This window comes from Erythrolamprus reginae, chromosome 5 (assembly GCF_031021105.1).
Source record: "Erythrolamprus reginae isolate rEryReg1 chromosome 5, rEryReg1.hap1, whole genome shotgun sequence".
NCBI lineage: Eukaryota > Metazoa > Chordata > Lepidosauria > Squamata > Dipsadidae > Erythrolamprus > Erythrolamprus reginae.
This window is the reverse complement of record NC_091954.1, coordinates 57384139-57409659: the sequence shown is the minus strand read 5'-3', so window position 1 is coordinate 57409659 and position 25521 is coordinate 57384139. Positions and strand designations below refer to the sequence as shown.

At 32.8% G+C, this 25521-nt stretch overlaps 1 protein-coding gene across 21 annotated transcripts in view; it reads left to right on the top strand.

Annotated features, from left to right (window-relative positions):
• The window catches only part of TCF7L2 (transcription factor 7 like 2), a 239775-nt gene that overhangs the window by 192185 nt on the left and 22069 nt on the right, over positions 1–25521 (top strand). For all 21 annotated transcript variants that reach the window (XM_070752686.1, XM_070752684.1, XM_070752694.1 and 18 more), the window contains exons 5-7: positions 9044–9176; positions 14909–15011; positions 17063–17149. In XM_070752686.1, the coding sequence (XP_070608787.1) occupies positions 9044–9176; positions 14909–15011; positions 17063–17149 (323 nt within the window). The remainder of the gene's footprint in view (positions 1–9043; positions 9177–14908; positions 15012–17062; positions 17150–25521) is intronic.

Genomic DNA, 25521 nt, shown 5'->3' with positions numbered 1-25521 from the left:
AGAGAATAGAGAGAATAATTTGACAGTGACAGCTCTTAATATGCTTAACATTGCATAACAAACCAAAACATATTTTTCCACATGCAAAGATGTGGGACTATTAAAATTGATCTTTCTTGTTTTGGAAGAGAAGTCCTTTTCTTTTTGTAGTGTTCTCATAGAAAAGAGGATTTCAAAATTTGCAGCTGGTTACATTTATTGAAAGAAAGCTGCTTGGATAAAGCTTGCCAATGAAAACAAATGTGTGTGGAGGGGAGGTAATGCGTACTTATGTAAAATATTTACAAAAAGGCATTTTGTTGTGCATGTTTAACCTTTTTAGAACAAATTATTTACCACATAATTATCGAGATTACTGAAATAGGCTGGATGTGTGGCTTTTCAGAAGTAAATTGTATTGATTTCAGGCATGCTTATTTGAGTTACATGGATATGGGACTTTTGTTTTAATAATTTTTAAAACTAATTTGCCCATTTAAGATTTTACCCTTATAGTAATAAGCCATATGGATTCCAGAAAAATTATCTTAATTGTATATATCATAAATATGTTTTAGATTCTTTACATCCCCTTTTTTGTCTTAATGATTTCATCTGTAAATAATACTAATTTTTGGTGGGAGGAATGTTTATTTTGTTGCATCAAAAATGATGATATCATTTTTTTTTAAAAAAATTAAATTATTTGGATAATAATATCTTTAAAATATATCATTTTAAATTAAAAGAAATAGGTATTTAAAATTCTTCAAACCGCATATAGGGGATTACAAAACATACTTTTTTGTATGTAATTTACAAGGTATCTCTTGCTGAAACTTAGGCCTACTTACGAATTATCTTCTTTCATTATATTTTTCGTAAAACTTTGTTGAAAAATTAGCAGTTATTTCATTTAAAAGTAATTATAAAAAATTAGTTGGCTTAGACTACAATCCAAAGCATATTTTTTTCAGAAATAAACTCTACGAAACTCTATGAGGTTTATTCTGAAATGTATATGTTTAGTTCTATAGTTGACTACACACGATTTTACTCTCAGAAGGATTCTACAGTAATCCGAAATTAAAGTCATTGAAGTCAATGAAAGTTATTATGAAATAGTGTGGACTAAATTATTCTTTAATAATTTCCCACACCAAAATTGATAAAACAAATGTTATTTATTTGATGGCCCTGGGTATATCTACAACTATTACTTTTATACTATTATGTGATATAAGCACATTTCTAAGCAAAATAGTAATCTATAAGCATTTCTATTGCAAAATTCATTATATATTATATAATATTCCAAAGATATTAGAAAATTTATAGCTTTTGTTTCTAAATTTGTAATTCTTGAACATCTCTTACAGAAAGTAAAACTTTATAAAGTGATAAATCTAATCTTTCATTTCACTCTATCAAATAGATATAAGTAATTTTAAAGATTTTGCTTCCAAATACTCCTTTTACTGGAAACTGTGATGTTTTTCTCTAATATAAATACTGCGTACTATTTAGTATATATGTTAAATAAAGACTGTGTTTGGGAGTATTAGTCAATCAGGTTCGCAATACACGCATAAATACATGGATTGCTGTTCTGCGGTGATTTTGAAAAATCAAAAACAATATTTTTGGAATAAAGCAATATGTGACTTTTTTCTGATTTTGCAAAGAGTAGCTTCTGGACATATGTTATGATATTTTTTGTATCCTTATCCACTATCAGGCATTATATTCTTTATCTGTATTAAACACAAATGCAATGTATACAAAGTATGGTTTAGGGAAAATATAAATATTACAAAGAATGTTTGAATTTCCAAAATACTGATTTTGCCATCAATACTTCCTATGTCAGACATCTTTTTTTAACATAAATGGTTAATCCTTTATAATGGCAGCAAAACAAAATGTGGCTGATAACTAATAGCAAGTTAAATAATAGCTCAATTCAATATTTCCTTATTAATTATCAAAACTTAACTTTTCAACAAGATATCAATTTCTACAAATCTTTTACCTAACCATTTGGATTTTATTTAGAAATTACATTTTTAGTAGTCAGTCTTTCTCTCTTCATAAATCTTTCGCATTACATTAGAATTTTGAATTTTCCTTGTAAGCCATACCAAGTCAGTTTTTGTGAGATAGGCGGAATTTATAAATTTGCTAAATAAATGTGTAATCCATTTAAAGTATATGCTTAATTTTTTTCCCCTTTGGAATTTTCAATTTTCTGGGTTTCCTCCTCCTTTTCCTGCCAGAATAATTAATGCTCCTTATTTCATCATTACCATTCCTAGTAATTTTCCTAAGTTTATTTGTTGCTAGTTATGATTAGAAAAAACCCCGTACAAGTCAATAATTTGTTTTCTTGTTCTTGCAAATCAGTTAAGTAATACATATATGAACTATCAAAAATAGTTTTCTCTGATGTGTTGATATGTCAGACATTTAAAGAACCTGTATAAAAGATTATGAGTCTAAGTGAACATTTCCCAATTTTTATTTATTTGACTATCATATTACAAAGTTATGAAGAAAGAAATTGTACCCTGTTTTATCTTAATAACCTTTCAGATAATAATTTGGAGCTTGATTAGCTTTTGCGGAAGTTGGTAACCCTTATTTAATGGGAACAATTCTCCAATCAGGAAACAGCCAGAGAAAGAAAAACAGAACAAAAATGGTTATATTCAGGTCACCCCCTTTTTAAAGAGGTTTGTGGGTATAAGGGTTAGGCTTTTTTAAAAAAAAATCTGGCTAGGAAAGTATTGTCCATACACATGGCTGTCAGTGCTCTGCCATCATTTAAATAAGGGAAGAAAATGAGTCCTTTTAACATAAGGAGCCATGTTTATCAATGGAAGCCTTGTCCTTAGCTATAATAGGAAATGAGCTTAGGGCAAGACCTTAGGCAGAAATGAGCTACGGTAAAGTTTGAAAGGACTCAGAGCACTGTATCAGTGACAATAGACTAAGGAGAAGTAGATTCCTGGAGAAAATGCTTAGTCAGGTGTGAAAGTATTCTTTATGTCAATAAAATGCATGTTGAGTCAGTAAATATAATGGGTCTTAATTTGCTCAAGAGTAACAATGAGAAGGAATTGAGTAGTTTTGTATTTGTTGCGTGCAAAAAGTATTTAAAGTGACATTTGAAAAAAAGATTAAATGTAACTATGGCATTAATACAACAATAGATATTGTTCATGTATTTTGTATAAATTATTAGATATTTTCTAATACTGGATTAGATATAATCTTTAGATACTTTTAATAACTATAAAATGCTTTTGCTGACCTAGATTTTCCTAAGTTTTTTTAACTATGCTGGAGATAAATAAGATTGAATGCAATATCTATGAGCGTAAACAACTGATACCAGTTTAAAAGAAAAACATGTTATATCTTGGAAGGCTTAGTTACTGATGGAGATATATAAAGCAGAGCTGTGACACAAAATATAGAAAGCCTACAAGGCCTACTGTAATTGTTTTTGATTTTATCGATCAGATTTATAAAATCAGTTCAAAATTTATAGTTCAATTTTTATTCTGCAATATTTTGCACTCAAAGACTAGTGTAAAAGAAGAGAACATGGTAGAAAAATCATAATGGATAACAGAGATGTAGTTTAATTTGTTTCAGGTTTACAGTTTAATTTAACTTTTGTTTATCTTACAATTTTGTTCAACATCTTAGAATAAAAATTAAAATATATATGGTAAGTTTAAAACACAGTGCCTAGTAACATGTCTAAATATAACAGAAGTAATCTGTGGATTAGAATCCCTGGCTGCTAATTTTGTTAGAATAAATGTATGATTTAGATAGGTATACAATACAAGTGTTTCATTCCTGGGTATAGCCTAATGGAATACATATCATGGGCCTAACTTATTTCTATTTGCCCTTATTCCTTTTTTTCCCATGTAACCTTCTTGACCTAAGTACATTTATTGTCGATGCATTTTTTGATACTACTTCTCCATGTACATAATAATTGAGATCAAATCCTAATATTGTGGAAACAAACTTGTACAAATAGATGTTTTCGTCTCTTATTCCCTTTAGTCAAATATTCAAGAGTAGATGAGAATGAGGACATTTTACTGGTGAACTGGAGAAAGGGAACCAATCCCCTTGTACAAATAGATGTTTTCTTCTCTTCTTCCCTTTAGTCAAATCTTCCTGAGTAGATTTTAAGAATGATAACGTTTTGCTGGTGAACTGGAGAAAGGGAACCTACTCCCTTTTTGCCGGATAAAAGGTGTTCCATCAGCAGAAGAAGTTAATTGTATACCAACCCTAAGGTTTTTCACCTTTCTCTTGGAGAAATTAATAAGAATTTTCTCAAGGCACTGCTACATTTTTAATACACTGTGGCTGAAATATCTACTAAAAAGATCTCATATATGTGATCTTCATTTATACATGTACTAAACCATTCTTAATTTTTATTCAGTAATTTCATAGTATTGATTCCATGTCTGTAATGCAATTTCAGGCAATGATTGACTGAAATTTTATTTAGGCAATGATTGACAGACAATAAGAAAAATGAGGGAAAGTCTAACTTCTCCAATTATTTGTATTTTAATTTGCTTTTTCATAAAACCAGACATTAAATACCAAGTTTACCAAAAGCGGATCTTCCTGACATTTTCACCCATACTATATTTGTGTTTGTTGCTGTTCTATTAATTATCATAAGAAAAATCCTGTTCTATTATTCCTTAATGGCATTTTAAAAGATATACTGTACTTTCAGATAATTTCATTGTTGTAAGAATAGTGATTTAGTTTTTTAATATTGTAAGCAAAACAAAACTAATAGGGAAATATGGTCTAGAAAACAATAATCTATGTGGAAAATGGAACGCACCAAGATGAATAGTATAGTACTTTTTATCTAATTTCTTTTTGTTACCTTTTATACTCATCTCGTTGTATCAGAAGTGGTTTTTGGGGAGGTGTATCAGGCAATTAAACTAAATTGTAGTGAACAGGCACTGTTCAGTTTTATCTCTGTCTAGATGTAGTATAAAAGTATCTGCCAACATGTTTCCACAACATAAAATATATTTTAACATATCTGTCAAAAATTTAAATTGCACAAAAAACATCCATATAAGTCCTACCATGATGATGTTCAACTCCCATTTTGTATGTGTGATATCATTTGTCTTCTGGAAGCACGTGCTTCTTTTTTTTCATGATTTTATGCCCTCTATTATTTGTAATTATAAGCCACACAGATTTATGCCGAGTTTGACGGTCTCTAAATAGTAATGGATATCATAATATGATCTTTAATGTTTTATATAAGAGTTACCTCAATAAGATATTTATCTTAATCAAAAAAAGAAAGCTAAATAAGAGTTTGGAATCAGAATGGCATAATAGAGATCCTTCACATTGTCTGTATGATATTTTCTATTAAGCATTGAATCAAAATAGCAAAATATCAAAAGAATGTAGGGATTTCCTTCATAACATCCATTGTAGATCTGATGATAATTCATAAATACATACTCTCTAAATTTCAGTATCAGAATGCTGTGCTGAACCAGTGTGTAAAAGATGAACAAACTATGTTAACAAATAAATTGAATTTCAGAGATCTATCTGACATAGAACTGTGAATAAAATAATAGGTTTAATTTGTCAAATTATTTGGCTGTTTATATCGTACTCAATTATTATTCATAGAAGCCATCAATATATATTGTCTCTCTGGCTAGAATAATATTTGGGAGAATCAGAATGTGTTTGATTTCCTAAGAATGAATAAAGTTGTTCACCTTTCCAGAAATATAGCAAAACAAATTCTGTAAGAGTAATACAGTTACAAAAATAGTTTAAAGGTTAAATTTTGTAGGATTTCTGAATATAGACCGATAAATTTTGTCTCATAACACATCATAGATAACTGTAATTGAAAAGAAGCAAGTGGTGATAATTGATGTGGCAATTACAGGGGATAGTAGAGAGAAGACAAAGAATTGGAGAACATCACAAAAGATCTGCAAATCAAAATGTAAAGATTATAAACTCAGTGCTATCCGCGCAATCAAAAAATCTTTGACAGATGTAAAAACAATCTGCTCGTTGACAGAATTTCCATTTGTCAATTGCAAAAACTACTCAGAGTACGTATGTATATATCTCCAATATATTATGACGTCCTAATTTCGGACGTCATGATGCGTATGAAAGCCAACTTTAGCTAAAGAACTAGCAGCTATGACTTCACGTTGTTGTGGACAGATAATCTGAATGGGAGGCAAGTGTCTTCACCACTAGGCCACCACACAGTTCAGATTACAACAACTGTTAGTATTTCCACTATTTCTCAAACTAGCGAATTATATATTTATTATAATTACCTCTATTTCCATTTATTTTCATTATTGTAGAGTGTGATTATTCCCTGATTACATCCAGTATAGCCCTCCACATGTTTACTAAGTGTCTAAGCATTCATTGTTTCTGTCTAGTTATGTTTTAATCATTGTAGCATTATGAAAGAGTCTGTAATATACTCAAAATAAAGTTTTATAACAGTTTTAAAAATTACTTTTTTAATAAAAATGTATAGTTTTAAGTGTATAATAGTTAAATAAATAGTTAAATTTATAGTAGTTAAATAAATAGCTTTGGTACAATTTTAATTGTCAGCACACGCACATTACTGATTTTATGGAATATGGAATAATGAAACATGCATTGAAAAAGTGAAGTATTTCAAAGGAAATTCATCTAATTTTAAAAGAAGAAATCTTTTAGTTTTTTTGAATCTTTTGAAAGTGTCCATCCATCTCATTTTGGAATGACAATTGCTAATCTAGATTGAGGATAATGGTAAACACTATGACAGTTCCTGGACTAAGGTGGCACTTGTAGACACTACTCACTGTCCCTATTCTTTTAATGTAATTCCTTTTACTTGATGTTAATGCAAATTGTTCCTTACTGAAAGTAATAAAAGGAAATGAAGACACATTTGAAAATGAAAGTTGACGCTAATCCATTCTTCATCTAATACTAGACTCTTTATCTTTGCTGCTACCTAATCTGGTTAAATGTCCCTCTTGTAGGATTTTAGTGTAAATCCTCTATAGGGAATAGGGTTGCCTCCCCTCCTTCTCCCTTGTGAGTGTGTATGAATCTGTGTGAATTGCAGTTGGATAATAAAAAATGGCTCAGCATTCTGCTTGTTCATTTGTATGTGATTGTGTGTGTGCTCTCGCATGTGCATATCACTATGCATTAAAACAAAAACAGATTCGCCCTGCCCCATTTTAATATTTCTCTTCTTTCTTCTTTTTCTTTCTTTGCTGGAGGAATAATAGTTCAACTATAATACAAAATTTGGTATTTGACATTTTATTTCTGAGAGCGGTGATACAGTTTTAAGCATGTCTTCTTTGCTACCTCCCTCCTCTAATTTGTATTCACTGCCAGTGAGAAAGTACATATTTATATCATCTGTTATCTAAAAATTGAGAGCCTAGCCTATATGCCTATTTAGAAGAAGTTTTCCTGGAATTCAATAGTCCCATTTAGTTTCCTGATGTGTGTGTCACACCACTTTACCACTTTGAGACAATCAGATAAATTTTACTTGCTTGCTTTGGTTTTTTTTTTAATGAACTAAAATCCCAAATTATTACTTTTTCTTTCTTTAGAACATACTTCTAAAATTGAAAGGAAGAGATGGTGGATCAGTAGTAAATTTAATTTAAGGAAGACATGGATCTGAATATGAATATATCTTGAGGATATAGTATTCAGAGAAAAGGTGTATTATAGTGCATTTGAAAAAGCCAAAATCTACCTTTTCTTTTAAATACTGTAGTAGGGCCCATGCTAATTTGTTTCTAGGTGGATCAGCTGCATGATTGGCTCAGGTTGGTTCCTATCCACCAACAGCATAATTGCTGACACATGGATTTTATGTATGACCAGAGCTATGTGCCCTGAAATGAACTCTGTGGTGTACACATTTCTGACTGTGAGTAAGATCTCTGTGTCATCAATTTTAGAGTTACTCATTTGGCAAAGGGTGAAAAATATTTTTATACCTGGCAGAGATCAGTAAACAACTGCTTCTCAAGACTTTTTGTCACACCTTCAAAATTCAATAGTGCAAACATCATGTCTTTTATACAAAGGAAACACACACAAAAAACCCCTACAAATGATAAGATGTTTCTTTATATAGCAATAAAAATCTTTAAACTCTTTAAAATATATCACAGTTTATAGAGTTTATACCTTATAAGTAAAATGAAGCCTAGGCTCTTCCATGTACAGCATTTGTTACATTCCCTCACCATATAAGACCTCTTCTAACACAAAAACAGTGGAGCACAATTTGCTATAGTAATGCTGGAGCTTCAAAATGGGTGGTATCCCATTGGCTAGAACCCCTAGCTTGCCCCACCTTCTTGGCTTTCTATTTCCTTTAAAGACAAATCCACATCATTTCACTGTGCAGCAAAAACAAGCGTACTGTATGTTGTTACACTAGGATTGGGGCAGGGGGCACTGGAAGCTAATTTTTTTCATTGGTCTACTGGAGGGAACACTAGCCAGTTAATGACTTGCCCTGATTGCTTTGTGATAGCCATGGTAAGGACATGAAAGGTCACCGGGGAAAAAAACCATTTTAACCCTTTAAATAGTGGCTTTCAAGACTGACTGTGAAGAAGTTCCTAAAAGAGAGTAAAGATGCTTCATTTTACAGGTCAGGAAATTTCATTCAAAAATTTCATTCTTAACAATATTGAGTTTATTACAGTTTACTTCCTAGTAAGAATCCCAAAACTTCAGAAAAAGGAAGACTAAAGAGCACTACTGAAGATATTTTCACATTCTGAACATGAAGAGTCATAAAAGCTAAAAACATCTGTGAATTTGTGTATGATTGTGGGTGTGTAGGCGTGTGTGTGTTCTCATGTGCATATGTATAAACAGCTTCTTTAGTATGTCTACTTGGAACATATTAATGCAAAATCTTCCTACACCTTTTTTTCTATTTTTACAGTCTAACAAAGTCCCAGTTGTGCAGCACCCACACCATGTACATCCTCTTACACCGCTTATTACATACAGCAATGAGCACTTCACGCCAGGGAATCCTCCTCCACACTTACCAGCCGACGTAGATCCCAAAACAGGTAGGTTGCAAGACTTACTACAGATGAATGTTTGAGAAAATGCTAAATGTTAGCATAATTGTTTAAATGGGATAGTGTCTGGTCACTTAAATTAAAAAAAAAACTTTGGCAAAGTAGAACAAAAACAATTTCAAAATGATGAAAAAAATAGATTAATTGTATATGAAGAAAATTTATGTAACTTGTAGTTTCCTTTATGCATTACTTATGCAATTATGGTATTATGTGACCTGTCATTCAATGCACTCTAATTATAATGCAGTCCAATATATAAATTATAGTGAGCCGAGCCAAACATCAAATATTTCTTCTGATTTTACATAATAAAGCTAGCATATCTTTATTTAACATTCTAATATAAAAAAATCTTAGTGAACCAATATCTCCTTAAGAATATAGGATACTATTTAATATTCTAAAAGTCCATTGATTGTTTGTTGATGTATTATATACTTATCTGTCACCTAGTCAATCAATTACAGTAACCTATCGTTTCACGTAAAACTAGTTAACAAAAATGCAACAACATAAAATGGGACAAAACAAAACAACTCCATTGCTTAGCAACAGAAATTTGGGGCTTAGTTCTGGTCATAGGTTGAGGACTACCTGTATAAATCCTGAGAAAATATTCACTTTTACACTGTTTATAGTTTTCCACTGAAATTTTTAACCATCTATTTACATCACAAAGGTACTTTCTTTCTTTTTGCTTCTTCTCCAAGATGGTTCTTCATCTTGGATAAGAAATGAAACATCTTCAAAAAGAAACAAGAAAGTCCACATACCTCTTGAAAAAAGCACCTTTGGGACAACCATTACCTGATGACTGAGAAACTCCATAGACATCTATTTACATAAATATGAAAATTTGATATTACATTTATAGAAAAGAAATACTGTATTATTGAAATAATTATTCCCATGTATTTAAATGTACCCAAACACCAGGTAAAAACCCAGTCTTTATAAATAATTTGATACTGATACTGTGTTTCCCCTAAATTAACTCCTCCCCCCAAAATAAGCCCTTCCCTTGAAAATAAAACCTGAACCGAAAATAAGCCTTCTCCTGAAAATACAATTTCCTCTGGTTAAGATTAGAGAGACAAAGCTGAAAATCAGATAAGACAGCAAGAGGAGCCCCTGCCTTGCTCTGAACATCCCAAAATAATAAGACCTCCCTGAAAATAAGGTCAAGCGCTTATTTTGGGGTTCAAAAAATATAAGACAGAGTCTTATTTTTGGGAAAACATGTTATTGCTATACTATGCATCTGATATTGTGCTGTATCTATACATTGTGTTATATAATAGTTATATGTAGTTACAAAACATAATAATAGTTTTGTGTTCAGTTGCATTTAGACTACATTTCTAAATCTTACAAAACAGGTCAGTTGTGCTATTATTAAATTAAAGAAGTACAAATAGTACTTGTTTAGTGACTCCCTTGTTTAGCAATTGTTCCATTATGAGGATGCTGAAAAAGTAGCTTTATGACTGATCCTTGAGTTTACAACCTTGACAGGTCTGTAAAGCAAAGATAAAATGAAGTAAAATAAGATAATAAGCAGAGTCACAGTTTCATTAGTGGCCATTTCATTTAACAGCCAAGTTAATCCTGGGCAAAGGATTTTTTAAAAAATCATATTTTAATCAAAGTATTTTAAAAAGAAGGAAATCTAGATTTTACCTAAACTTCTTTCAGAAAGTTTCATTATAGCTATTCAAGGCATTCTCATGGTCAGATCAAATTTTTGTGAATTGTTTAATTCAAAAATTGAATAGGTTGAGCCCTAGTATTATCTGAGCAAAAATATTACTTTTTGATGTTTCTAATTTTTAAATCAACACTTAATAAATAAATGGGGCAATAGGAAGCTTACAATCACTAAAATGCTTTTAGGGATTGTAAGCTTCCTAGAGTCATCTCTAGGCAAGCTGAGTGGCATATAAGTTTAGTAAATAAATAACATTCAGTCTTTAATAGTCTTCAAAGTCATATTATTGTTTTTGTTTAAAAAATAGTTTAAGAATAATACATTTCAAGCAGTTTTGGATATTAAAGCAGAGGTGAAATGCTCCTGGATTGCTCGCCCACCTGCCCCAGACACCACCATTTCACCTCTGCTTTAATATCCAAAAGTGCTTGAAATGTATTATTCTTAAACTATTTTTTACCCTCTGCGCATGTGCAAAGCATGGTGTGCATGCACAGGGGGTAAAATGGTAGCATCCGGGCAGGTGGGTGGAGCTTGACCAGCTCTCCAATGACTGACAGGCACGAGTGAAGCGGGAGCATTTCACTTCTGTATTAAAGAGCTTTTAAAAAAGGTTTTGTACTATGTACAGTAAATTCCTTTTACCTATTAAATGATTATTATTGCATTGTATTCTTTACATGGTTGAGATTTATTAACATTAAGAAGTAGACCTTATTTTGTTAACTATGTATATGCATATGTATTAGTAGACTGCTGCAGTAGTGGTTTTCAGCTTTGCTCTTGCGAGGAAGAGGTTAATCCAATCCAACTTGAAAATAAATTAAAAGGAACATTGAAAATCTGAATATATGTCAAATGTAGTTAAAGATTACTAAAGTTTCAGTTAAGATATTTAAATAATGTCCAGAAATGCCACAATTGTCTGTTCTGCATTTCACTTAATTCTAATGTTAAAAGGAATATCACGCATTCATCTATGGATGTTGCAAATATCTGGCAGTTAGTTACCTTTTAAAGAATGGTTATATATGGAATAATTTTAAAATTTTTAAATGATATCCTTATATACTTTGCTCTGTGAAGCATTATTTCAAGAGTGTAAATTACTCACTAAATCTTTAAAGCGTAGTTAATCTGTTCAGGTAATAAAGGGGGGGGGGGTAGAAAAAGAAACCTGCCATTACTTGAAAATATCCCACAGGAAGATTTAATTTATAATCAAGGCTTTCTAAACAACTTAAACATAGTTTTAGAGCTGTTAATATTGTATCTCTTCATTTTAATGTTTCCTCTTCCGAATCTTGCTTTGTTTGCACTGAAAAGCATTGAGCCACTTTAAAATACTACCCAACTGTTCCACTTCTGAGAAAGTTAACATTATAGGATATACATTTATAACCTATATTTCTTCATTCTACTCTCTATAGACATGTTAAAATTTTCTAGTCTAAATCTATGGCCAAAGAGTTTTAATCATAACACATCTGAAGGATACAAGTTTAGGAAATATCAATACAGTGTTCCCTCGATTTTCGCTGGTTCGAACTTCGCGAAAAGTCTATACCACAGTTTTTCAAAAATATTAATTAAAAAATACTTTGTGGTTTTTTTCCCTATACCACGGTTTTTCCCGCCCGATGACGTCATATGTCATCGCCAAACTTTCATCTGCCTCTAATAAATATTTTTTTAATAAACTTTAATAAATAAACATGGTGAGTAATGATCTAAATGGTTGCTAAGGGAATGGGAAATTGCACTTTAGGGGTTTAAAGTGTTCAGGGAAGGCTTGTGATACTGTTCATAGCCAAAAATAATGTATTTACTTCCACATCTCTACTTCGCGGAAATTCAACTTTCGCCGGCGGTCTCGGAACACATCCCCCGCGAAAATCGAGGGAACACTCTATTCACATTTTGGACAATTCCAAATAAACTCTTTCCAGGCATTCATTTATCTTAGCCAAAGACTTAAAAACCTAATCAGCAACACGAAACTGGGAGATGAGGAGGGTTTTTTTGTAAAAATAATCAAATTAATAATTTTTTTTAAAGTATTAAATTCAAATATCGTAAATTCATAGTTCAAATATATTTAATCATTAAAAAACAGGATAAGCTGCTGTTCTCTATTGTATATAATTTAGTGAAAAACTGCATTCAGTGCAGCATGAAAGTTATTATAAATCAAGCTGCATCTACCCAGTCCATACAAATCTATCCAAAAGCAGTATTACCCAATTCTCACAATATAAAGGCCAAACTATGTCATATCCCTATCCCTAGCAATTATATTTGTTTCTTTCCCCGCTACAAATGTAAAACATGGGATTCAGATTATGCTGACATAGGCATAAAAAGAGTTTGCTTCTCTTACCCAGATATTCCTGCAAGTTTTGCTTAGAGGAAAAACATATTTCCAATTAAATGAGTGGCTGATTTTGTTGTATGTAAAAACTGTATAAAATGTAACTTTTAATGTGGCTTAATGCAGACTAACCAGAAATCCTCCAGCTATTTCTTATTTTAGTGAATTTTATCAGTTTCATAAATTTAAGTCTAGGTTGTAGAGGTTTCAGTTACTTGGATATAATGGTAAAATTATATAAAATAAATGTATGCATTTTGTGTTGAATCTCATCATTCCCAGAAATGCTTGTTCATAACAATTATGACAGGAGATAGGATGCATCTCTTTGTGTTTTTTATTTTTTGTAATTTGATTTGTAGAGGAACAGAACAGCTTTAAGGTCAAACCCTAAATGTTCTCTCTTTTGGTTTCTATCAGATTATGCCAATTGCAGAGCTACTTAATGTTTTTAGCTGCCCATCTTGCAATTGCAACTCTGATAATAAATTTAACGTTTTTAAAAAAATAAACAGTAACTATAAAATGAATAACACAATGATAACATAATGGTGCATGGGAGCATTCTAAACCAGTCCATATAATAGCCATACTAGGGGGGGAAATCACATTGATGATATAACCAAACATCCAAATCCCGCGACTAAGGAAACATCAACATTTTCAAGTTCTTAGGAAATGCCAGTTGGCTTGAGGACAAGTGAAGGGACTGCTGTTCCAAAAGACAGGGAAAGTATACATCTTGCCACCCTTCCTCCCTAGATGGCACTGTTTGATAACCAAGATTTGAATCATGCCTACCCTGTCAATTCTAGTAGAATGGACTGAAACAATTGGAAAAACACACCATCCTTTTGAGCAAAGTGGAAGACTACCAACCCTGGTTGCATTCCTCTTTGCTACCAACTCATTACTCATGTACTGAGTAATGAGTACTCATGCTGTCCGACTAAATGTGTGGACAGGAGTTATAAATACATCATTTAATTAGTTAATTAATATTGAAGTAAACTTAAATTTGTTTTAAACATTTTAAAACTTTATAGTACGCAGGAAAGATACTCAAGTAATTGAAAGGAAGTATTAATATACACCAAACAGCACACTATCCCACCCCCTTGAAGAAAGTTGAAGATTGGTTCATCCTCTTGTTAGCAAGGTTGTAACAAACAAACAAACAAACAAACAAACAAACATTCAAAAACTGGAACAAATGTATCCATGCAAGCTGACAAAGAAACATTAGAGAAAAAATAGAAAGAAAAAGACGTTATATCATTAGATGATCTTATTTTAGAAAAATACCTCTTCAGTTTTTAAAGGTATGGTTAAAAGGAGCAGCACACCTGATAGTTCAAAATTGAGGTAGAGTGGGAGCTTTATCTTTGTAAGGTTTGCACAACAAAGACCTCTGTGGTCTTTAAATGTGGAGAAGAAGACAGATCAATTGGTCCTACTTTTGTAGTTCTATACTAAACAGTTTGTTCCCAGAAAGGAGGCCAGGTAGTAGGCCTTGCCCTTGAAAATGGGTAGCACTTATGGCGTAAAAATTAGGATTGTGTTCTACCTTCTTCATTTTTCTATTTTTATGCTTTACATTGAACCAATTTTATTATGTTTCTTTTTCTTCTTTCCTAGGAATTCCACGGCCTCCACACCCTCCAGATATATCTCCTTATTATCCATTATCACCAGGCGCTGTAGGGCAAATTCCCCATCCGCTAGGATGGTTAGTACCACAGTAAGGAGTTCCATTTTCTTAAATTTTTTTTTATTTTTCATATTTTATGTATAAGTGTATTTGTGAATATATACATAAAAGGGGGTGCTTATTATAGTTATTTCATTTGCCTGAAATATGCATTTGAAAATAAACATGTTTTCCAGCTGCCAATTTATGACACTGAGAAATCAATAAATTGATCAATATAGATTACTCTTATTAATCTTGAGTAAGAATGATATGAAGCTTTTAATTTGTTTTAATTTCTGATGATCCAAGAAATTTTTATTTCAAATGTTAGTACAAAGTATTGGAAATAATAATTTCAGGATAGTTTAATGTTAGCAGTTTATTTTTATGACTATTAATACTTGTTTATATTCATTGCTAAAGATAAATTATTTTCATGTCTTGTAATTTTTTTTAATGAAACATGTTTCAAACCTTAAAAGGGAGATACATGACTGCATGGAAGAACTATTGATGAAGAAGAAAACACCTGTTTTTAAAATGTGTAAATAACATGAAAACTAATCAAGGATTCCAATTTTAATCAGTGTGTACTTAGCTGATCAAATGCACCAGACATTTTAGACACTATAATATTTCAACATTTTTAGCATTTTTGGCTTTTGCTCATTATTTTCCAGATTTTTGAATTTACTAATTTTTAGCTTTAAATTATCTTCTATGACTAATAAAACTTACATGGCAAACCTATATTGCATATCTATGTTACACATTCCGTTGCATATTAATAATGTAAATTATGCAAAGTGTTGCATAAAATTATTCAAATTATTATTAATGTGTTTTATTTTCAATAAGTAGAAGGTTGTCAGGTGCTTTGCACAACAAATGGCTTTCACTGTGCATACCTCTATAAAGTTATTTATTAATATATTTTGTGAAAGCTTTCTTCTTGACATTATGCAAGTTATTTTTATTTTATAGATGAAAAGTATGATCCAGAAATGGAAGAAAATTAATGGTTTTTATGCCAGAGAAAATTAACAAATGAAAAAAGCAATGCATTGCTATACAGTAGCAAGATTTTACAATGTGTTATTTCATTAGCTACATCTGTAGTATATATCTGCATGAATCACTTCTGCAGAAAAAAAGAAATAAATTAATACTTAACAGCTTTAACTCTGCTTCTATTTATATAAACTACATTATTTTATTTCTACCACATTCATGGCAAAAAAAATCCTCAATATCAAATACTTTTAAAAATATGATTATTCTACTTATCTCTTTATGCTTTTTTGACCAATTTACATTTAACAAGCATGACCCACTTCATACCAAAACAAATTGGATATTTAGATATTAACAGTACCAACAACAATAACAATACATACCGGACAAAATATTTTCCCTTCAGTTTAAACATATGAAATACAGATAAAAAATAACATAGCACAGAAAAATAAACCTCAATCAGAAAAATGTATGAAGCTTTCATAAGAATGCTATTTGGTATGTCGCTGTATTTTTTAATTATTGTAATGAGGTATGATTGTCTATTGGTTACCCACAATACTTCTTGGGGACTCTCCCCTGGTAACTCTTGTCAACACTTGTTAATCTGACAAAAGGCTACAAATTAAGCTCTGTTAATTTAATGTTTTCTCACCGAGATCTAAATACCAAAAGAGGCCCAAAGCGCAACTGAAGTCCTTTGATTCACTGTACTTTATTTTGGTATAAATTTACATTCATTATTGTTTTCCTTTGGATGTGTAGCCCTCAATTAGTGTGATGGCTCCATTAAAGCAAGCAAGACTTCGCCTTTAATTATTACAACAAAACACCTAGTTTCAGCTTGGGGAGAGGGTCTCTATTGACATAAGCAGAGGTTATAAAATTTAATTAGCCATTCGTATCAGATTTATGGCATTCAAATTGTTCTGAGTTTCTTTCCTTTGATCTGTTGCTGTACAATCCCCAAGATTTTTGTTCCAATCAAACGAGAATAAAACTTACTGGGCAGAGAACTTTTTTTTAAAAAAATCCCCTATAATTGTTCTTTTTTTAAATCATTTCCTTCCCTATCTTTCTAGGCAAGGTCAACCAGTCTATCCAATCACAACTGGAGGATTCCGACATCCCTATCCCACTGCTTTAACCGTCAATGCTTCTATGTCAAGGTGAGTTCAAAATACCTGAGTCTAAGATATAAGTCAAATGCAACTTCCATTTATTATTCATTTTGAATGACAAAGCTTTGCTAAATCATATGCCATAATTATACACTGATCTCCCCAATTAATATGAAAAACTATTCTCCATTGTTTTCCATGAAAAAAACCCCATATTATATATAATGAAATACTGTGATTAGAAGTTAATTTGCTTTAACTGATAGCTACAGTAACTGAAGGAACGCGGTTTAGTAACCCTAGGATATTAAGAACCCAGGAGCTTATCCTCTTACACATTTTGTTTTCCCAATAGCCTCTTCCTCCTAACATGAGTTTCTGGTGAAGAACAGAAGCAAGCTATTTATTGTGCTGTCAGAGGGGTGTTAAAATTTTTTCTCATTCCAAATATTTTTACTTGAGAAAAAATACCCATCCGATCCGCCAATGATTAGGAGATACATATTTATTTTATTTTCCCCAAATTCCAATTAATTCCACCTAATTTTCCAAGAGATGATAGTTTCTTTACAAACTTCTTGGTAGGGCTATGTTTAAGTAATCACTAATTGCTCCTAATGATAGTTTTATTTTCTGTTGATCTGATTTTCAGTCCAGTTAATTAAATCGGTGGAGGTTTAGACTTTCCTGATGGGCTGAATCAGCTAATCCATTTTGTTGATGGCTCGTAATTGAATTAGCATGTATTACATAGTAAGGATCTAGATTCAGCCTCATGTTTCTGAAAGCTAGACAGCAGAAGGGGAAGAGTCTTAAAAAAGCAGGCATTTGAAGAAGTAGAAAGGAAGCTTCTTGGCCAATGGAAATAGTAAAATAAACATATTCTATCTGCAAACACATTATTAAAATTCCCATGCGCTGTTGTTATTTTGCTATTAATTTTATAATTGTGTAAAAAAAATAAGCAGGGTCTGAAAAGATGCCATCGATGTCAGTTTAATTGATTAGTGAGGTTTTTCTATTTATTTTGTTTCATTTTTCACAAGAGAGAGAAATGTGAGAGAAAGGACCATATATTCCTCAGCTATGCCTTTATGAAAGAGAGCTAGTTAGAAGATGTATACAGCAAACTAAATACATTATTGTGATAAGGGGGTGACAGAAGTACAAGTCTATTATACTTACAACAGTTACAAGAATTGTATGCTCCTTGCCCTACTCTGGCACATCCTTTGATATTCATTCTATTCAGCAGCAGGGCCAGGACTTCTCAGAATTAAGTGATGGGTCATTATACTTTAAACACCATGGAGAAGCCTAGATTGGCAATTAAACAGCACTTGCTGACACTCGCTTGTGCCACTCCGTGACCCCCTTTAGATTGAGATGTTGAAGCTCGGGGCCCTCAGCCTGCTAAATTGGTCATAGGCACTTCTCCTGACGAGGGCTGGCTCTGAAATCTGCCGGCTTCAAAGGGAGCAAGATCATGTATAAAGCATAATGTGGGTGCACCATGGTTCAGGAAAAAAAATAAAATAAAATGAGGCAGGAATAGATGAAATGTTGTAAGTGCAAGGAGAAAATGAGAGGATAATGACAAACCCAATGCAACTCAAAGCAGAATAGTTGCATGGAAAAATGCATCCCACTGCTTGTGCATAAAATCAAGGCAGGCAGATGACATCCATTTAACAGAAACATGTCAACAGTGAAATAAAGTGAGAGTGAATAAGAGAGATAAACCCCTGAGACAGCCAGGAACAAAAAATTAGTTGTCCTTAACAAGTTACAGCTCATCATTATATTCTGGCTTGGAGCCATAAAAGCAGACAGGGTATATAATGAGCTACTTAGAATTTTTAGAGTGTTTATTGCAATTCGGATAGATGCTGGTCTGCCAGAAGAGAGTCAAAAATATAGATCTCACTCTATCTTGTGTTCTTATATAATGTATAGAGTACTGTTCCTTATATACTGAGGAACCCAAAGCAAACAATTGTATATAGTGGCACGTGTATCAGATACACAGAGAAGACATTTCAAAAATAATATTTGACACTTTTATTTAATATGGAAATTTTTTAAAAACTATGGCCTAGTCACACAAATGGCACAGTTCATTCATTCATTCATTCATTCATTCATTCATTCATTCATTCATTCATTCATTAATTTGATTTTTATGCTGCCCTTCTCCTTAGACTCAGGGCGGCTTACAACATGTTAGCAATAGCACCTTTTAACAGAGCCAGCATATTGCCCCCACAATCCAAGTCCTCATTTTACCCAGCTTGGAAGGATGGAAGGCTGAGTCAACCTTGAGCCGGTGATGAAATTTGAACCGCTGACCTGCAGATCTACAGTCAGCTTCAGTGGCCTGCAGTATAGCACTCTACCTGCTGCGCCACTCCGGCTCAGTTAATATGCCTTTTTTGTGACTGGGTCATAATTTTGAAAAATGTGACTTTAACAATTAATGTGGCTTTTATTGATGAATATATTTTAATTTTTCTTTATGTACACTGAGAACATATGCAAAGAATTCTATTCTATTCTATTATATCCTCTTCTATTCTATTTTATTCTATTCTATTGCCATAATGCAATGAATACAGGTAGTCCTTGACTTACAACAGTTTGTTTAGTGGCTGTTCAAAGTTATAATGGCACTGAAAAATGGTGACTTATGACAGTTTTTCACACTTAATCACCGTTGCAACATCCATGTGGTCATGTGATCAAAATTCAGATTATTATTTTTTTGCAACAGATTTGCATTTATAACACTTGTAATGGCCTGGGTCATGTGATCCTCCTTTGCAGCCTTTTTACAAGCAAAGTAAATAGGAAAGGCACATTCACTTAACTACCATTTAACTAACTTAAAAACTGCAGTGATTCACTTAACAAGTATGGAAAGAAAGGTCATAAAAGGGGACAAAACTGACTTAACAAATGTTTCACTTAGCAACAAAAATGTTGGGCTGGATTGTAGTTTTAGAATGAGCACTATCTGTAATTCTGTTGGTTAATATGTAATACTTTTGCCAGTGTGCCTTCTCATTTCAGTGAAAATAAGAAAGTATAGTTTCCTTTCCTGGCATTTTGATGCATATACAGACATCTTTCAAAATCAATTCTTTTTTTTTTTCTCATCCAAAGTAAAACCCTCTTTGGGATATAACATTAAACTCAGAAACTGAGTCTTAAGCTTTTAAAAATCAAACAGATTTTACTTTTAAAGTCGGGAGTCATCGTTGTTTTTTCAGAACATTGGAACTCTTCCTTCACCTCTTTGCTTTATCAATGATCTTTATTGTTTTTCCCAGCACTTAAGTATTTCCCTTTTTTTAGGGCTTTAAATATATTATTTTTCCAAGATTAAGTTTCACAAGGTTTAGTTTCACTTTGTCACGACTTTGCCTAAATTATTCCCAGAGTGAATTAGGAAAGAAAGTACAGGTATAGGGAATTGTGTGAATTTTTCTTTTTCATTCACATGGGAAAAATCTTGTCCTAATCACACGAAGATAAATAATTCAATGCATTATTACAGTCAGAGTTTAAAGTACACAGTTTAATACAGGACCATTTATTGTGTGCTGAAAGATCAATTCCAAAATTCCCAAAGGCCACATTCTCAGGGAACAATTCTGAAAGATTCCAAGTTGAAGAAGGGCGTATTTCTACAGAGATAATAATAATAATACACGTTTTCTCCTTACACAGCAAAATGTGATTGCAACAGCATCTGTTTTTAGCACTAGTATAGCTAGTTCTTCCCACTCTTATAAAAAAATCAGACAGAAATGAATTAAATAGCTACTTTTTTGTTATCACCTTGTTTTAGGATATGTCTGATATCTTTTCATCACCTTTTATTTTTCTTCCTTGTTCAACTATAATTGCTATAATTTGACTTTCCAAACTTGCTTTTAAAGTTGACACATCTGTCTTATTGCTCATCCTTTTGTCTACCAGCTTTTTAAAAGTTAAGAACTATTTAAGATAATACAACCTTTATAAAAATAGGTTAGGTTTGGTAGCATGTTTTTTCCTTGTGCGTCCCTTAGGTTTTGACATTCAACTCAAGAGAATCTACTGCTTATCCATATTGTTGAAGAAACGCAATTGAAAAAAACAAGCAAATATTTTTACAAGGTATCAATAAAACTACAACAAATTTGCCATAGTCAACTATGATCAACAGAGATTGGATAACCATTTGTCTGAAATAGTATAGGGTTTATAGTTCAAGCAGGGACTTGAACTAGAAAACCTCCAAGGTGCCTTTCAACTCTGTTATTTTGTTACTCTTTAAACTGGAATTGAAAGCTTTTTCTTTTCATTTTCTGTTCTCTGCCCTTTTTCAATCTCTTTTTCCTATCCCATTTGTTTTTATACATGTCAAAGAATGTGAATCCTTTCTGAGAAAATGACTCATTAGGTGATGAGGTATACCCATGCATTGAAATAAGGTGTTAGATATTTTTCATCATTTTACATAAGAGTTTTAACTGTGGAAAATGGATTTTCCATTTGCATTGGTGGAGATAGTTTTTGCTCTATTCAGTAATACAGTGAGATTTGTTTCCATGAATTATTGTGGTGGGTTGCATATTCAGCCAGATATTTAGGATTGGGTTTGGCAATTTTACCCCCCTTTTCAGTCCTTGCAAATGACCTGGGGTAGGCAGGTTTTCTTGTTTTGTGGTGTAAAAAATATTGTTACATGAGGTAACCTGTTCCAAATAAAACTGTCTTTTACAACTTTTTCTATTTACATTGTCAATGCCAATGGTGGGGTTTGGTTTGTGTTCTGTCTGGGTTTTCCCAGACCTCCACACCCACTGAAAAAACAGCCAGACACTCTGGTAAAATCCAAAAGTAGTTTATAGCAGGAAAAAAATAAGCACAAAGGAAAACCTGTCTTCACAGCAGACAGGTTACAGATACGTACAACAGGGTCCTGATGTCCAGTCAATTTCACAAGCTGCTTGCTGGCACACACCCCCAAGGTTTCAATAGTCCAAGGCACAAACCAGGATTGTAGCCACCAAAGTTCACAGACAGGTCTCACGAATCTCCAAGATAAAACTCCACAAGCCAGGAAGGGTGGGGCCACCTTTTATCCTTTCCCAAGAGCACCACACCCAAACCCAGCTGCAACCACTAATGCTGGAAATACCTAGCCAATTGCGTTCTTCTCTCGTTAGCTCTCCTCTGTCGCATATCTATGAAGTCACTAGCATCTTCCCCCAGGGAATCCAGGCTGCTTGCTGGGGAGAGCTCCCCCTGGTGGAACTCTGGCTGTCCTTCATCTTCAGCCTGGGATTCAGCTTCTTCGTCAGTCTGCCCCTCCTGGTCCTCAGCCTCTGAGCTGGACACCGACAGCAAATCAGCCATTCCCGGAGGGGTCCCAGGCTGAACCACAACAGTTTGGTTTTGTTTTGTTTTAGAATAGAATTCTTTATTGGCCAAGTGTGATTGGACACACAAGGAATTTGTCATTGATGCATATGTGCAAGTGGTGCTCCAGAGATTGACATAGTATATGTGCAGATCCAAGCAGTGTGATCTTTTGTAATTGACAGGTAGAAATTTTGTCCATCTAGATATTTTATAATTCACATTTTTTGATGTGGTACCTTGTATGGCAATAACCCAAGAGATTGAAAAATGTGACTTTAACAATTAATTGCTCAGAAGATCAGTTTCCAACAGACAAGACCATTTCAAAAAACTGCAAGAGAAGGAAGACCAACTTGAATGTACAGTTAATGCTCAACTTATAATGGGAAACTTAACAGTCACAATATTCACATAACAAAAAGATGGAAAATTGGGCATGGTCACATGATGACATGCTTATTGACTGTCATGAGTTATGACTATACTTATGGGCTCTATCATGATCAGAAGGTGAGAACTACCTTAAATTGGATTGATTACAAAATTTAGTTGCAGAATGGAAGACACAGTTTCTAATCAATGCTGATAGGTGGAAGAGGTTAATGTCAAGAGATGAATCTTTTAATCAGATTCACTATCACTGTTATGTTTGTTAATGCACTGATTGATCTATGTACAATACTTAACAAGGACAGGCCATAGCTGTAAAATATCAAAGTGTTTTGTCAGGTAGAGGATTTATAGATGACTTTATAGACAATGGAGTGTGTATGAAATGAAGATTTATTTGGTTGTGTTTTAAAATACAGTGATAAGTTGCTAAATGTTGAATATACTTAGTTATGATGAAGGAGGAAATTTCTTAACACGGCAGTGGAAGTTAGGCTGGACAAATATACCACCCTTACCATCGTCAGGGGGAAAATACTGAAACCTGGAGTAATACTGATGTCCCAAGAAAAAAACACCAAGAGTGTGAATGAAGATGATCAATAAAAATACTTGGGCATCTTTCAAGTTAACAACATCAAGCATACTGAAGTCAAAAAGAAGATTAGTAGTGAATATCTCAGAAGAATGAAGATCTTTAATTCTAACTTCACTGGTGGAATACCATTAAAGAAATTAACAGCTGGGCAAAACCAGTCATTGTATATACATCTGGATTAGTAGATTGATCTTGAACTGAAAAACCCTGAATAGGAAGACCAGAAAAATAATGATAATGAAACATGTCATTCATCCATGAAGTAATATTGACAGATTCTAATTACCAAGGAAATAGGTGTCCTAAAAAAAAAGATATTGGAAGAATATCTGAAAGACAGTGAGGAAAATGTACTGAACCACAAATAGCAACTGACCTATAAGAAAGACCAAATGAATAGTACAAAAGATAAGTTAAATATTATATATACAGATGACACGTTTAAAAAATAAATATCAAGGAAAGCAGATAACAATGATGGCTGAGAGCGAGCAATGGCTAAGAGCAGGAAAATGGAAGGTTAACCCTGGCTGTACAAGACCAGCTTTTAGAATAAAAAATATATACAAGATCAGAATTGAGAAAATAGCAAATGCTGCCTTTGCTAGGAAGCAGAAGAAACAGAGAACCACCTGGTTGGTTGCTGCACGATCACACAGATCAACTACAAACAATGGCACTACAGTAGCAACAATGCTACAGAATATATGCAGGAAATACTTATTACTTACTGACTTTCTTTCTTTCTTTCTTTCTTTCTTTCTTTCTTTCTTTCTTTCTTTCTTTCTTTTCTTTCTACACCACCCATTTTGCTATCCAAAATTATATTTCTCTGAAAGCAAGAACTATAATAGAAAATGAAGAACCTAAAGCGCCCAGGATTGTAGAATTCCCCAAATATACAAGCCCAAGATTATGGGAGGTCATTTTAATGTTATACCGAAGACCAACATGGTTGGGGCCAGTGGTGAAATCCGTTTTTTGTTTTTTTTGTATTACCGGTTCTTATTCAAGTATTATAAGCATCTGCCACAAGCTCAACGATTTTGGATAAGAAAGACAAAAAAGACTAGAAAGCAGACATTGGAATACCCATAGAAAGAAGAATAGAAGAAAAATAACTGGAGGGTTGGGGGGGGGGGGACCAAAATAGAAAGACCTGAAAAGGGATGTAGGATGACTGTGGCAAAAATAAAGATAGTACCGATATAGAAAGGTGCTATTCCAGAACACCCGGAACATCACTTCAGTACCATCAGCATTGACAAATCACTACGTCAATTGTAAAAGGCATTTTTTTGGGACTAGTTTACATCCCGTGAGAATATCTTTAATGTTATTAAACAATAATATCTACCTATCCGGGGTTTTTGGGAAGGACTTGATAAATGGACCAAAATGCTCAATCTAAAAAACTGAGTGATTGTGCAACCAAGTATAATAATAATAGTGCAATAGTGTATAGTCCTTATGGTTCCTTAAGAATCAGTTTTGGCCACTTCAGGAAACTCTGCTACGGAGGTAACAGCACAGTAATGCTATATACTCTGTGATATAACAGTATAGGAAATATTTCTCTTTTTTATACAAGTCAGGGTGATCCAGCCCAAAAACAGCCTTTACATGCCCCAGCATCCCAACCACAATAGGGGCAAACCACAGGTGTAGAATTAAATTCCTGTACTTTCAAGCACCATTCATTTTGTAGTAGTTTTGTATTTTGATTCTGATTTTTTAAAAAACCATAGACAGTTGGAGTTTTATTTTATAATTTAAGGCCATGAAATTTAATGAACTTTTGGGAAAAAAGAAAAACCAATCTTTCTTTGTCAGGTAAAAAGGTGTTGCTTAGCTAAGGTAGATATTTTGTTCTGTTTTGATTGGTACTAGATTAATTGAAATAATTCTGTGAGATCTAAGTATTTATAAATTGATATATACAATTAACTTATTATTAATATAGTTTCCCCACTCTTATAGATACACAGATAGAAAGAGATAGAGAGACAGAGACAGAGTG